Here is a 14,569-nt window from a genome sequence, read left to right on the forward strand (position 1 = left end):
TTGTATGGCACACTGGGAGGACACTGAACCGGTTGAAAAACACTGGTTTAATATGCGAGTTGATTTATAACAAAAAAATTGGGTACTGTTCGGTTATCAGGAATACAGCGGAAAACACATTTTGAAAATATATATAGAAAAATAATCCAGTTTATAGGCTATTTTCAAAATGTGTTTTCCGCTGTATTCCTGATAACCGAACAGTACAAAAAATTGTGTATAGAGCAACACTGGACATTTTCATCACCTCTTTCACTGCTAAGCTTCTTTCTTGACCGGGTGTCGATTTTGAATGCGCCTTGGTCCTATGAATAGACTTTTTTTTTTACAGGCGACAGTGGGCTTGGCTTCGGAGGGCTGCGGCTTTTTCTTACAACTCTTAAAAGCAATCCGTTGTGTGTCGGCGGTCGTATTAATTTTTTTAAATGTCTTTATGAACCGTTTCAACACCGCGGTGTCAGAAGGGGAGAAGTTATCTTCGAAAATATTTGTAATTCGAGAAAACTCGTCTCTCAATTCCTGAAGATGCGATTCGTGCTGGTGGCGACCTTGAGTGTCATTCCTTGATATATTCAAAGGATCTCCAGCGATACTGATACATTTATCGTATGCGTTTAATTGAAGAACTTCTGTCGGCGGAGCCTCCAATGGCTCTTCTTTTACTAAATCTAAATTTGGCAGTTCAGAGAAAAAGTTATCAGGTATATCGTCGCCTAAAGCCAGTTTAGTCAACTCCGATTGGTCTGCGGCAGTAATTCGTGGAGACATTTTATTAATTGTCTGTGTAACTTTCTCGATGGCGCACAGGTGTTCGCAGTACGTGCCGTTTTGTCCGTGGCGGCAATCGCAGCATGCGATGTCTGTCAGTACCGTATACAAAGTGTGGACATCATTATCGCACCGGATTTTAATTTCATCGTCGCTCAACTGGTAACTTTCTTGAATGACAGTCGATTCTTCTAAAAACGGCAAATATGCCAGTAGGCTACTGCGTCCTGAGTGTACAAACTCCAACAGTCGAAGCCTGTGATATGTTTCAAATTTTCCGCAAACGAATTCCACCAGAGCGCTGCGATTGAACGGTCTGATTCGCTGCACTACGTCTTTGAAAATTCTCAACGATGCTTCGATATAAATGTTAATATTATTCGATGCCGTGAGTAAATGCGTTCTATACGGTAGATACCATTCTTCGTGTCTGGACCACAATATTTTTATAAAGACCTCCAAACCTGTGTTATGCATAACTATGCTACTCGTTACTATTTTTTCGAAAAACTCTTCTGCTTGTTCGATATTTTCAGAATATAAAATCCTAAGAAAAGCCTTCATTACGATTGACCTATCGCTTACGTCGATATTATTTTGAAATTGCCACAACCATTGCCACAGTGCTTGCCAGACGTGAAAGGTGGACAGATATATTTTGGTTTGCGGGAAAACATTTTTTAAGGCTTCCTGTTCTGCGGGCGAGTCGCTTGTCATTATTACTTCTGGCGACAGTTTCTTTCCTGTATCGACTTCCAGCGCATTTTTAACGGTCCAGAATATGTATGAGTAGTTGTCTTTGGTTTTGGCATTGTGCATCACGCATGCCAGCGGCGCGATACCAATCTTGTGGGAAGCGAGAAGGAACATAATACGCGTGTCTCGATCGCACGAGCCGCTCGAGTCGACGTAAACAATTTCATCGCTGCACTCGTTCAAAAATAATCTTTTCATTATCGGCGTAATGATAATGACTACAAATGGATTTTCCTTGATGAGCATATAAATTCCGTCCTTCAGCAAGGTATCAGCTTTCTGTTTTAACATAGATAACGTATCAGTATTGGCTGTGGAGTCAGGATTTGTTGTATTCCTCCATTTATCGTAGAGATGTCTCACTTGCCGCATTGTTGGGTATATTCGGGGGCTAGTAGAATCGTTCACGGAAGGTTCTCCCTTTAATTGGATCATGTTTATTTCATGGTAGCATTTTGCGGCGGAGGGTGTTAAGCCTTTTGCAAAGTACAGCGGGAATGCGTGTCTAGTTTCATCGTCGCTCCTCAAAAGGGGCACTTCCATGGGATGTGAGTGGTTAAAATCAATACGAACAACAACGTCCAAACCAAGTTTTAATAGTGGATCGTTTTTAATGGTGTTTCTGTTGATTTTTTTAATTTTAACATCAATCTTGGCGTTGCAAAGTGGGATAGCGTCGGCACCCGTTATCAATTTTTTCCTGAGGGGATTGCTTAGTTTACAGCCGTACATTTTTCTATACAGCAACCGCTGTGGCGGTGAGCATGTACTTTGCACAATCCAATTGCTGGAGGAAAACAATGAAAACTTTTTAATGAAGAATCTGCATTCGTTTTTCCTCGTGTCGCGCTCCAACAGCTTACACTGTACTGTCGTATTAAACGTATGTCTATTGACACTTATGAATTTTAAAATACGAAAATCGACACAAACCGTTGAAAGAAAACTTTTAAACATGTCATCAATGGACATTTTTTATTTTTATTTTTTAGTTATTCGTTAAATACAAGACTTCATATACCCTACACTGCTACTATTTTTAGAATGAAAGAAGTCCCAAATTGTGAGGGAAAAAAATACAAAAACACGAATTTTCTGTTTTGCGTAATAAGTTTTTTTAATGCTATTTAAAAGATGGCAACATTCCGTCGTACTCCCGCCGCTTTTTTCGGAGTCACAAATTTCATCAAAAAATACGGCAATTTTTAAGTTTGTTATTTATTATTCAATCAATGAATCCAGACCAACTGCATTTCCACCCACAAGTAAATTTATTATTATCCGAACACAAACGATTCAAATAATATGGATACAATGTTATTTTCTCTTTTGTGTTGACACTACCTACAGCGATGGTTATAGCGTGTTATGGCAACTGTAAAATAGATAAATATGGAAAAAATAAAAGTTCCGTTGGTATTTTTAATAAATATGCAGTTCACAGAACATTACACCCACTTATTATTTCATTAATCGGCGCGACGTGAAATATTATTTCCGAATTCACTTTCCTAAAATAACATCTATTTTGTGACGTAACCACATAAAAATGAATTCGATAACTCGGCCCCGTCTTTTTTAATACATGTGGTTAAAAAGCACTCCCGTTTATGTTTAGTATTTATCTTTTATCTCGAAATATATCGATGCATCCCCACAAATTATGATCTTCCTACACGTACAAAAAATGACATTTGTAATTGGTGTTGCAAACTTCTGACTTATGAAACCCTATTCCCTTCCCTAATATCGAAAAATATTTTTATTAATTTCATCCAAGCAAAAATAAAGGGACCGCAATAATAGTGGCGCATTTACTGCAATAAATTTTACTGATCTAAAACCATTCTTTACTATTTTTTTTTTTATATTTATATTTTATAAAATCAATTTTATTTTTAACTTTTTTGAAACAAAATTATAATAAGAAGACTGGCAACACAGTCTATGAGTGACTAGGGATGTTCAATACGTAAAAGATCGATTCGATAAAAATCGGAAGCATAACCTTTTTTTAACCCTTTAATTGGCGAATTATTATTTAGCATACACAGTGGAACTGATTTAATTTTAGAGTTTTTTTAAGTAGGTATCTTTTTGTTACTATTATTACTTATACACTGCTATAATGTATTACACAATTACATTACACAATACATTATAGCAGTGTTTCCCAACGAGTGTGCCATGACAGAAGGTCAGTGGCTCCCAACATTTTATAAAAATATATTTTTCATTCTCATTCATTCCCACTTTTTCTATTAATTATTATTATACTTTTATTACTTGGATAGTAAAGGGCAGATGATCTGGCAAAGGAAGCTGGCCATTCAGGGGTACCATATCAGTGGATACCAGAAAACCTGGACTGGAATGAGGCTATAAAGAAAATGTGCCGAAGTATGTGGATAGATTTTCACCATAGGGCATCTTTAGAAAAGGGGAAATGGAGTAAGTCTATTCTACCATCACCACGAGAGGTGCCCTGGTTTGTAGAGTCTTCTTTGACGAGGAATGAGTTTAAGTTAATACTGAGGCTAAGAACAGGGCACACCATGGGCAAAAGATTTGATGTCCTCATGGGAAGAAGCGAATCGCAGCTCCGCGATGAATGTCATGTTTTAGAGGACATTGTACATATAGCACTACAATGCCCCAAATATGAACTTCACAGAGTATAGCTGCGAATTGCGGATATCTATGAGAATGTCGACGAATTGAAGGGTGTCCTGGCGGTGGGTAAGACGGAAGAGCTAGGCAAAATTGTAAAGTTATTTAACAGAATAGGAGTGAGGACCTGATCGACGGATCCCCTTCTAGAAGAGAAGAGGCGATATGACAGCGAGTCGCAGTCAAAGCCTCGGTAAAATCACAAAAAAAAAAAATACTTGGATAGTAAACTATAGTGCCTACAACAAATTAAACAGTGGTTCTTAACATTTTATATTTATATTCATTCTAAATACACCGCAAATATTTTTCATTGATTGTTTTCTACTATAATAACTATTTCGATTATATAATAATCGATAGAAAATCATCGGTTCTCACATCGGTACATGTACGGCAATACCGCATCTGGCTCAGCATTGTGCGGTCATACATGTACTGTCATATTCATCAAAAGGTTAAATTTTAATAATAGTCACAGAAATCATTGTTCATATAAAATTTGCTCCTGATACCAATATGTTGGCTAAAACGTCGAAGGTCTTAAAATGTTGCCTGATTTATTTCTATAAGTTGTGCAGGTTTCATAAGTATATATTAGTCCAGACATTCCAATATTGCTTCCTCAGGAGTATAAATAGCTTTTCGGTTACATGTAAATTGTACGTAAAACATTTCACTGTGGCACAGTTTGCCCTGACATCGGAAAAAGATGACCGTATGGTATACGGTCTCCAATTTTATTAGATTCAATATGAATATTAATTCAATTTAAGAAATGTGTTGTATGGATACATTACTAACAATATATAGGTATACCACTACATCTACTTTAAATGCCATCTCTGATTCTATAGACAATATTGCGAGTCTACGATTTCAGATAGGTACATTTAAAAATACACCTGACAACTTCCAAAACTCACGAGTGACTGGCAAACATATTTGGATAAATTTTAAATTAGGTATGCACGTGTCATTGCTGTTCACCAAGAACGTGACGTCCAAGGACAACGGAAGTAAACTAGACATCGCGAACCCGACAAAATAAATAACTGTTAAAACTTTTATTGTAGGTACCTAATTAATATATTTTGTTTCCAACCAGTGAGCTGATTTTTTTAATGGAAAGATATTTTCGTTATTACTAAGTTTAGGTAGCTTTCTATGTAGGTATACCTAATGATTCTCCTCGATTTGCCGCCCTTTGGATAACTCCCCCCCCCTAAGCGACGCTCAATCTGCCTACCTCCACGGGACGTCACTGGCTTTTCTCAACAGGTGTCAGGAATTCAGAAAGCGACGTAAGTCTTTGTTAAAAAAAAACCTCTTAATGCTACGGTAACAGAATTATTTTTGCTCCCTTTAATGTTGACATTGGCATTTTTGAAATGCAATTGCTGGATTTAAAAAATGAAGAATTGTGAAGCTCTAAATTTCAACGTCTCAACGGAGAAAAACAAATATGAATGTGGTTCATAGCACAAGTAGTCTACTTTGAAAGACCTGGAGAAGGAAGACATTATGATTTTTAACACCTGGAATAGTATTCCTGACTCATAATATGATCAATTGAAAAAACTAGCGTTTGCTGTTCTTTCCCTCTCCAGTTCTACATATTTATGCGAACAATCTTTTGCAAGCATGAACCTTATCAAGAGTAAATTGAGAAGTCGTCTTATTGATGAAAACCTGGAATCGTACCTAAAATTAAAAACAACAACATACAATCCTGACTAACCCAAACTTTTCAAGGAGATGGAAGGCAATTTTTAATTTAAAGAGAATTGATGTAATTTATATCTCTATAGACTTTTATATACTTTATTGATTTATGTTATGGATACCTTAGGTACTTACAATTTAATTTTTATCGATAAATAATATCATTATTAAGTAAGACATCAAGTTTTTTTAGTGTACCTACCTATAGTTTAATTAAGACTTAAAACTTTAATTAAAGTTTGTTGAGTTAATAATCAGTGTACCTACATCTATAGTTTAAGTTTAAGAAATTTGGCTCTTCAAAGAAATCGCAATCGTTGTACTGTTGATATTTGGCTCTCTTGACTAATGAGTTTGTCGACCACTGACTTACACACTATCAAATCCACATCTTTGGGACAAATGTAAAGAAAGCCTAAGTGTGGATATTTTTGCCGAACAGCGCAGAGCTAACCCCATCATGAACTAAAAATCTTTTCCCATCATAAACACAAATATTTCTTTAGAAAATATGTTTTTTAACTGTGCCCACGTGCATGGATTTACTGCTGGCTGTACGTATTATCGCAGTCACAACAATAAAATGCAAATGTAAACACGTATTATCGTGAAAGTTGCCCGAGCCTGTAAAATAGCTATGCAGCGACAACAAATGTGTTAGCTTATATTTTAAGAATGACATTGGTGAGACAGTCAGCACTTATGTGTGTCATTGTTATTGGTACGATAGTTTACTTTACACACTGTTGTTGCCAGTAAATTGATGAATGTGTACAGGTGCTATTACAATCAATCTTCATTTTACATATTGGGCACAGATATTTATTAAAATTTTGTCAACGGTATGACATGTTCAGCCCATTGCCATTTTAAGAGATTGGTGACATTTGATTTTATCCGTTGCCTTGTTTGCTTCTTTATTCATGCAATTCTCTTGTTATCCGTTTGCAATAACGATTTTATTTATTAATATCAAAGTCCAATTTATTACAAAAGGTGACAAATTTCAAGAAGAGGTTCATGTCATCGATGAACAACAAAAATTTAACATTTTTAATGACCATTGCTGTCTTTTATAAAAATCGTGAATCGTGGCATGTTTGAGCCCTAAAGAACACCACAAAATGTTTTTAATGTCTGACTGATAGACGCGTACGATACGCGTTGTTGACGATTCCTAAAATAAGCAGTGAATAACTTCAGAATTCAATTAGTTTGAGTTTTTCCATCAGGATGTCGTGATTGGCTCTCAGGAAGTCAACCAACAGTCAACTCAATGACCTCTATCTAGTGCTGACGATACATAATTGGTAAGTACTACCAGGTCAGTTTCTGTTAACAGGAAGTTATGATTCTCTTAAATTTTGGATTTCTCTACATTGAGGGTACGTGCGGACACTGGTAACACATTTTGGTTTTGACTATATTACATTTTAGGAATAATGGGAAGTCTTAGTAGGTACTTCATGGTAGTAATCCTTGACTAGTTAAAAAGAGAAATATTTACCTGAGGCTGTCCGTCGACAGTGAACCGAAGTGTGTGAGCATCCAGATCGAGGATGACACCAACTTCTGAACCGGTTGTGATTCCTCCCGCCTCCCTCGAATGATGAGCGCCTCCGTGCTGGAACCACGAGCGGCTTCCATCGATGTACATCGCCCACCCACTGCTGTCTTTACCTGTCAAAAAAGAAATAGTCCATGGATATTTTGATGACACGGAACTCCTATAATTCTCTAAAGAACAGACTTGACTCCAACATTCATTATTTCGATCGAGAGTATAAAATAATTAAAATACTTAGGTTAGCATGCTCGAATGTTGATCAATGGGTCACGGGTTTGAATCCTGGTTGTTCGGTTAAATATACATATTATATTGATTTTTCATACTGTACATTTTCTATGATTTTTTTCAATAGGTATGTTTCTGAAGTTTTTTTTATATATTTTCTATAATAAAGAATCCAGCATTATTAAACCTTGTGTAATATTATTTTCACCCACGGTAGCCGAGCGGCTTAAGCGTTGGACTACCACGCCGTGGGTCCCAGGTTCGAATCCTGCGTCTGGCAAGTACACATATTGTTTTTCAATTTGTGTGTGAGTCAGGGTATGGACCTAATAGGTTGAGCAAGTGGCTGACATCCATTTCTCGTAAAAAAGCAAAATCTGTTAATACAAACCTCTACTCTGTGGAGGCCCATATGATCCTATTAGGATCGGACATGGTCGGAAAATATTATTTTCTAAAAAGTGCAAAGAGATATGAACCATTATCCAGAACATTGATTATTCATTTAGATGCTGTTGAAAGTGAGAGACTAAAGGTAGAAATACATTATTATTATTATGTCATGTTACGACACGTAATTTTAAAGTTCACACAACTGGCAAAAAGTATCACATCAAATAAACGTATATTTCACGGCGTTATCTCTTTATAATGGCTTCAACAATGTAACCCAGAACTGTAAAACCAAATGAAAGGAATAGAATAAGGTAACATTACCAATTTGGGATACCAAAATACAAAATGAAAAATGTGAAAATTACCTAGCATTTTATCTCTGGCGACATCAGCTCGGGCGATACCGAAAGCCGGATCGGCATCTGCGTCATATCGATCGACGGTCAGCCTCCAGTGATGGACTCCTCGCGAAAGGCCGACTCCCGCGAGAGCCACGCGTTGCTCCCAGCCTGCCACGCACGCCCCCAGACCATCGGCGTAGACTGCGAGATCATCGGGACGGCCTCCTTCTTCCCAGCAGAACCATGCCACTGCGAAATATTAATGAGTCATGTAAAGCACATAAATAAATAAAGCAGAAGAAAAGGACAGAAGGTTCAGGTATTTACCGGGTGCTGTTTGAAGGCCGATGAGGTCGCTGTACATTCCTTCACCGGTCGCATTGAAGGCTTTCACTCGGGCGTTGTACAAAGAGTTGAAGTGGAGACCATCGACAGTGCACATTGTTTCTTTGCCGCAGTAGACTTCCTAAAAGAAAATCAATAACATAATATTAATATGTATTATGGAACACCGTCATGAGATTATGTACACTTCAATATAAATACATCATTTTTCGTAACAGATCAGCTGAGGCTATTCTAAAGCGGGGTACTCATTAACGTGCCGTAACTGTGACAGTTGCACGGACGCCAAATAATTAATTTGCGAGCAGCTCGAGGCGCGCTCACAACGATCGGTCGTTGTCGGTTTTTGCCGGAAATCAAAGGGAGGCTCGCAGTCACTCGTAGACGTTGAATGTGATACCCGTTGCTCGCCGCGAACAGTGAAAATACTTCGATACTATTGTTGTACATCTTTTTACGTGAACATCGCTGCTGACTGGGATGAGGAGAAATGCCTATTTTTATTTGATGTTTACAAAAAATAATCCCAAGACCATAGGACCCAAAAGACAAAAATTACTCTGACATGATTCAACTCAGAACGAACACTGCGGATACGGCGGCTCGCCATCGGTTACATGTAAATCATTGAAGTCACGTCCATATCTAGAGTTGGTTACAGTATCTACAATGGTCACAGTTACGGCTCGTTAATGAGTACACGGCTTTTTAAATCACTTTATAAATATTCAGGCAGTTAATTATCACAAGAAGTTAACAGTCAAAAGTGCTATCTTTTATCACCTATGTTAACTTTTAGAGCGAGATTAGAGTATGTCAATTATATATTGAAAGCGAGATTTAGAAAAATAATCTATGTCGAAAATATAATATATATAAAAATAGATGCTTAGAAAACAGTAGAAAGTGATTTACAAAAATTATAGATAAGATGTATTGAATAAAATGTCTTACCCTGAAATCACCTCCATGGCCGTCATCTAACTCGAGGACATAGCCTTCAACATGACTGTGGAGAGGAGCTAGCCAAGCCACTGTTACAGAGTTATTCTCCGCTGCACACGATTCCGGTGCCAGACCAGGAGCGGCAGGCGCTGTAGAAGACAAAATAAAATCAACAATGTTTTACGACACAGTTCAGCAAGGCATTACATAACTAGGTAGCGATATTTAATAATTCTTGACATGCATACCTAACAAACAATTTATAAGTTGACTTTTGATTTACTGGGTTTGGTTAACGGGGCGGGGCGGTGGATTAGTAGTGATGAAAGAAAGTAAAGAATAAACCTTTTGCATATTATAATCACTGTTTTTGAACTATGAACGATTACATTCGGAGTGGGAAAAATAATTTCATGTACATACAGTCGAACTTGGTTATTACGAGGAAGATGGGACCGACTGAATTTGCTCCTTATAAGCGTTACTCGTTATATCAGAGAATAGGTATTTTTAAATGAGCGATCACATAACACAAAAAGTCGCAATTCAAACAAAAATACACAATTAGAATTTTTCCCCGAAACAAGCATGGCATTCATAAACTACAAAAGAAGTTGTTTATTGTAATGAACGCTAGTGGGTACCTACCGACTTCACAAATCTTGGATTTTTTACATGGAATTTCAACCACATGCGTGGATACGTTTTTAATATTGTCGGCGAAACAACCAATTAAGTAAGTACTTAAGACACTTAACTAGCGTCATAAACATAATCCGACCCTGCCGGCATCCTGTCCAGTCGGACTTTATTGCTTAGGGTCGAAATGTTTTTAAACAATCGACACATTAACAGTTTTAAGAAAATTTTTAACGATATTTTGGGTCGCTATATCCGATAAGGAGCTCGTTATAAAAGTGAATAAATTTATGGAGAAAATCATAAACTAAAATGTGAACGAATGTTTCCTCGTTATATCCAGAGATCTCGCTACATCCGTGATCGTAATAACCGTGCTCGACTGTCTTTGAATTATTATCGCATTGTATCGATTATAAGACATAACATTTTTTCCTATTCCGGTGTCTAACAATCAAAAAATTTTATGTTTATTTTCGAGAATTAAAACCAAGCGATTTAGCCCGGTAAGGGATGAGATTTGAGTGCCCTTGTTTGCTATTTCCGGCGCACAGCATTACTTGAGCCTTGATATCTCAGAATACAGGGCCAAGTAAAATGTTTGTCACATACCTATTTGGGCCAATAATTATGGTAGTGCTAATCCCAGACAAAATTCCTAACCTACCCACAGAATGATTGTAGTGCGTCCATCCAGGCATGTTATAAACAATTCAGTTATCTTCAGACCATAAGCTTGTCAAGACGTGCAATCGTTTGACCCTAGTGTCATCAAAGAAGTAATTCAATTACGAATTACGGTTTGTCCAATGCCGTGAAAATCACCGTAATTCATAAACTCATTACCCAACCATCTATTCAATAAACTATAAAGTGACTTAACAAGAAGTTATCGCGTGAGAGTGATAGTACTAGTACGTGAGTGCGGGAGCAAGGAGTCAGCCCAGCGCGCCCGCCTTATCAACATTAAAGGTTAGTGCCCGGAATCCCTGTAAAACCACCCCTTAGCATCCAAATCATCCCCTACTTACTAGAGTCCACTAAAAAGCGCCGCCAATACCTTTTAAGCTAATTTTGGACATTTGTTTAAATACACTAAATGTCTGGAATGCAGCCAATTCCTTGTTTCAGACAGAAGCCAGTTTCGGACTAATCCTCGAAGCGGGGTCCATTTAGTAGATGATGCTAAGTAAGACAATTAAAATTAGAATAAAACGTATGTTCAGTTGATTATACCTGCAGGTTGCCTTTCCTCGCCATTTATCGCAGCTTGTAGATGAGACAATTTATAAGTTATTATTGCTCGTTAGAAATTTATAAATAAGTAAAATTGAACTAAAAAGCAAACAATGTTCATGAAAAATATAATGTTTTCAATGACTATGGGCCATAATTGAATGCCGCTGAATGTAAACTAGTGACACAGCTAAATAGTAGCAGAATTGAGAAATGCATGTGACAACTGTCAAAATAATCAAGTATATCTAACTGTACACAGAATTTAAGTGAATATAGTATTTATTTAAGTTGTGTTAGTTTAACAGCGACATCTCTGCATGTGGCCCAATATTTTTGAGCGATGTGATTGACAACAATGGTGCAAATATAAAACTCACAAAGAAAGGTGTTGAATCTTTTTCCAAATATAGCTTTCTGTAATTTCTCTAAAAAATCAATGAAGGTAATTTCGGTTTGATATAATGTCACTTTTGTTTGCAAAAAGTTATTAGTGCAGTTGTCCTTTTTTACCATCATGTTCGTATGTTTAGACTCAATCTCAACAGAAGAAGGTATTTTTCAACATCTATGGTCCCAACTATATATGATTTACAATTTGTTTTACCCAAAGAGTTTAGTCTATAGTCTATACCTAGAGGCAATTATGTGAACTTATCTATTACAATATTTGATAGGGATTCCAAAAGAGTTTTAGTATGGTTAAATTAGTAGGTAACATATAGGTAAAAGATAGAATAATAAATAATCTTGCATGTCCGGAAATTTGTACGTATGCAGTTCGCCGCATCACACTTCACTGTGAAATGTTGTATCGGAAATATATGGTCATCCAATCTTGGGTCGTATAGTACTGAGATAAAATTCATGTCTAAATAAAACACGGTTCTTGTCAGTTTACAGGAAGCTAGCGGCAAATAAATTTTGGAAATAGCCAATATACTGGATTATTTGTTAGGTTAGGTTAGGTTATCATCTCTTTGCGAACTGTGCTACGGTGAAATGTAATACGTACAATTAACATGTATGTAACCATAATCTTGTCTAATAGTGGCATTCAATGAAGTCTTTTTGGTTTGGTCACTTTAAGTACTGTTATTCGATATTTTATGTGATTACTCATTTAGATAATGATGATTTATTGGAAAAAAATATAGGTTTATAATACTGGGCATTTTGATTTCAGCGTGGTCCTGGTAAATAAATGTCAGGGCGCAATAAAGTGTGCAAAGAGAAAAGAGAGACAAGTAAAATAAAGTAAGTGAAAAATTTAAAAAAACATTTGATCAATAATGCATACAAGCGTGCATGAGAATTAGGTAAGTACTTACTATAAGGAGTACTGGTAGATTTTATTCACTCGTTCCTTATTTATATTGAGAAGTCACAGATTGTGATTAAAGTTTACAATGACAATTAATATAAAGTTTTTGATCAGGTACTTAGCTCAATTAGCTAGCTTGCTCGACTCTGATAGGGCTTACTGAATACAGCGTATCCATAGTGAGAAGTTTGCGCAAGGCTAATGTATTGAACTAGGCGAGCTAGATACTAGACTGAGCTGAATTCAATGATAACTGAAGGTCGAGCAGTGCTTTATATAGCTGAATAGGTGACCTCTTCTCAGCCTCCAGTGTCATAATGTTTCCGCGCACTGTAGTGGGAGCCACCTGGGCGGAACTGTATGCGACGTCAGAATGAGTGAGTGAATATTCGAATACCACATGCTGCGTTAGTATTAAATTCCACACAGTAACAAAGGAGTTCTCATACAATGTTTAAAAGTCAATTTTCTTTTGTCTCCCCAAATTTGTAGTGATTTTTCTTCAACATCTTTGATTCGTCACTGTACAATAACCACAAAAGGTACTTCTGAATTTGTGAAACCAAACTCAGCGGTTTATTGATTTTACGAAGAGAAACCACGGAGAATATAATGTTACATTTGTCAGTATTAATAATATATTTGTTACCATAAGGAAATATAAAACTACATGTATTCCGCAACAACAAGCTAATATACTTACGTTTCATTTGTATGAAATTAAGATGTTGAATGGAGGCGAGCAATGGACGGTCGTCGAGGGTGAGATCAGGGCGCGCGGGGGGTGGACGAGGGGCTCCTTGGAGCGTACGGGCGCAATCCACGCCCACACTCGCTGCCCGGCCAGCCAGCAGGGAGCCAACCTACAAGAATAACATTATTACAGTGAGAGTCGATTAAAAAAAATCATATTGAATCTGGAGCTCGATGAAGGAAGTGATAATGGACAAAATTTCTTGCTCTAAGACAATTCATTCGTTTTTTAGCCATTTTTATGTAAAGTTATATTATAACTCAAGACTGCTTTCGGCTGCTACGGCAGCTATCTAGGGTAGGTTTGTGTCGAAGTATTAGCACTTATTGTAACGTGTAATAAAAATGAATGTCTATTAGTCACTTAACCTTTCACTAATACAGTTGTGATTGTGTCCATACTTTACTATTAAGCCGTTTGTAAAAATATATGTATGGACAGTGGCGGCTCGTGGTTAAGATATTTGGGGGAATTGACAAACTTATCTGAAGAATGGGATGGGGGAGCCACTGTCAAAAACTACCCAATCAAGACTCGTAACTGGACAAAATCTGACATTAGAACGATATTTTCAAAATGGCGTCCTATGGTAGTTCGTAGTTCCATTTTTGGCCATTCTACAGATAAGTTTCTACGCCTGTATCTGTACGTATCTTGGTCGTAAAGCAAGGGATATTAGTGCACATATTTAGAATTCTTACATAAAATATAAAATAGTAAAAATAAGCGTAAAAAAGTAACATTTATGAAGTCTTTAAAAAATTAAGCGTCTAATAGGTATGGGTTTTATTTAATAACACAGCGAACAAGACGGCATTACAATTATTCAACTTCTTGACTAATGGACTTCTAAATGAGCGGATTTGTATGAAACT

General features: G+C 36.9%; 1 protein-coding gene across 2 annotated transcripts in view; it reads right to left on the reverse strand.

Annotated features, from left to right (window-relative positions):
• Positions 1–14,569, reverse strand: part of Trim9 (E3 ubiquitin-protein ligase Trim9) — a 30,741-nt gene that overhangs the window by 8,781 nt on the left and 7,391 nt on the right. The window contains exons 4-8 of one of the 2 annotated variants that reach the window (XM_085960317.1): positions 13,644–13,803; positions 9,751–9,890; positions 8,779–8,917; positions 8,476–8,700; positions 7,427–7,599 (exon numbers count right to left, since the gene is read on the reverse strand). In XM_085960317.1, coding sequence (XP_085816443.1) covers positions 7,427–7,599; positions 8,476–8,700; positions 8,779–8,917; positions 9,751–9,890; positions 13,644–13,803 — 837 coding nt within the window. Of the gene's footprint in view, positions 1–247; positions 3,217–7,426; positions 7,600–8,475; positions 8,701–8,778; positions 8,918–9,750; positions 9,891–13,643; positions 13,804–14,569 lie in introns of those variants that run through there. The other variant, XM_085960316.1, reaches the window with a different exon arrangement.

This window comes from Rhyacophila brunnea, unplaced genomic scaffold (assembly GCF_057557595.1).
Source record: "Rhyacophila brunnea isolate RB1 unplaced genomic scaffold, BYU_Rbru_1.0 scaffold_11, whole genome shotgun sequence".
Classification (NCBI taxonomy): domain Eukaryota; kingdom Metazoa; phylum Arthropoda; class Insecta; order Trichoptera; family Rhyacophilidae; genus Rhyacophila; species Rhyacophila brunnea.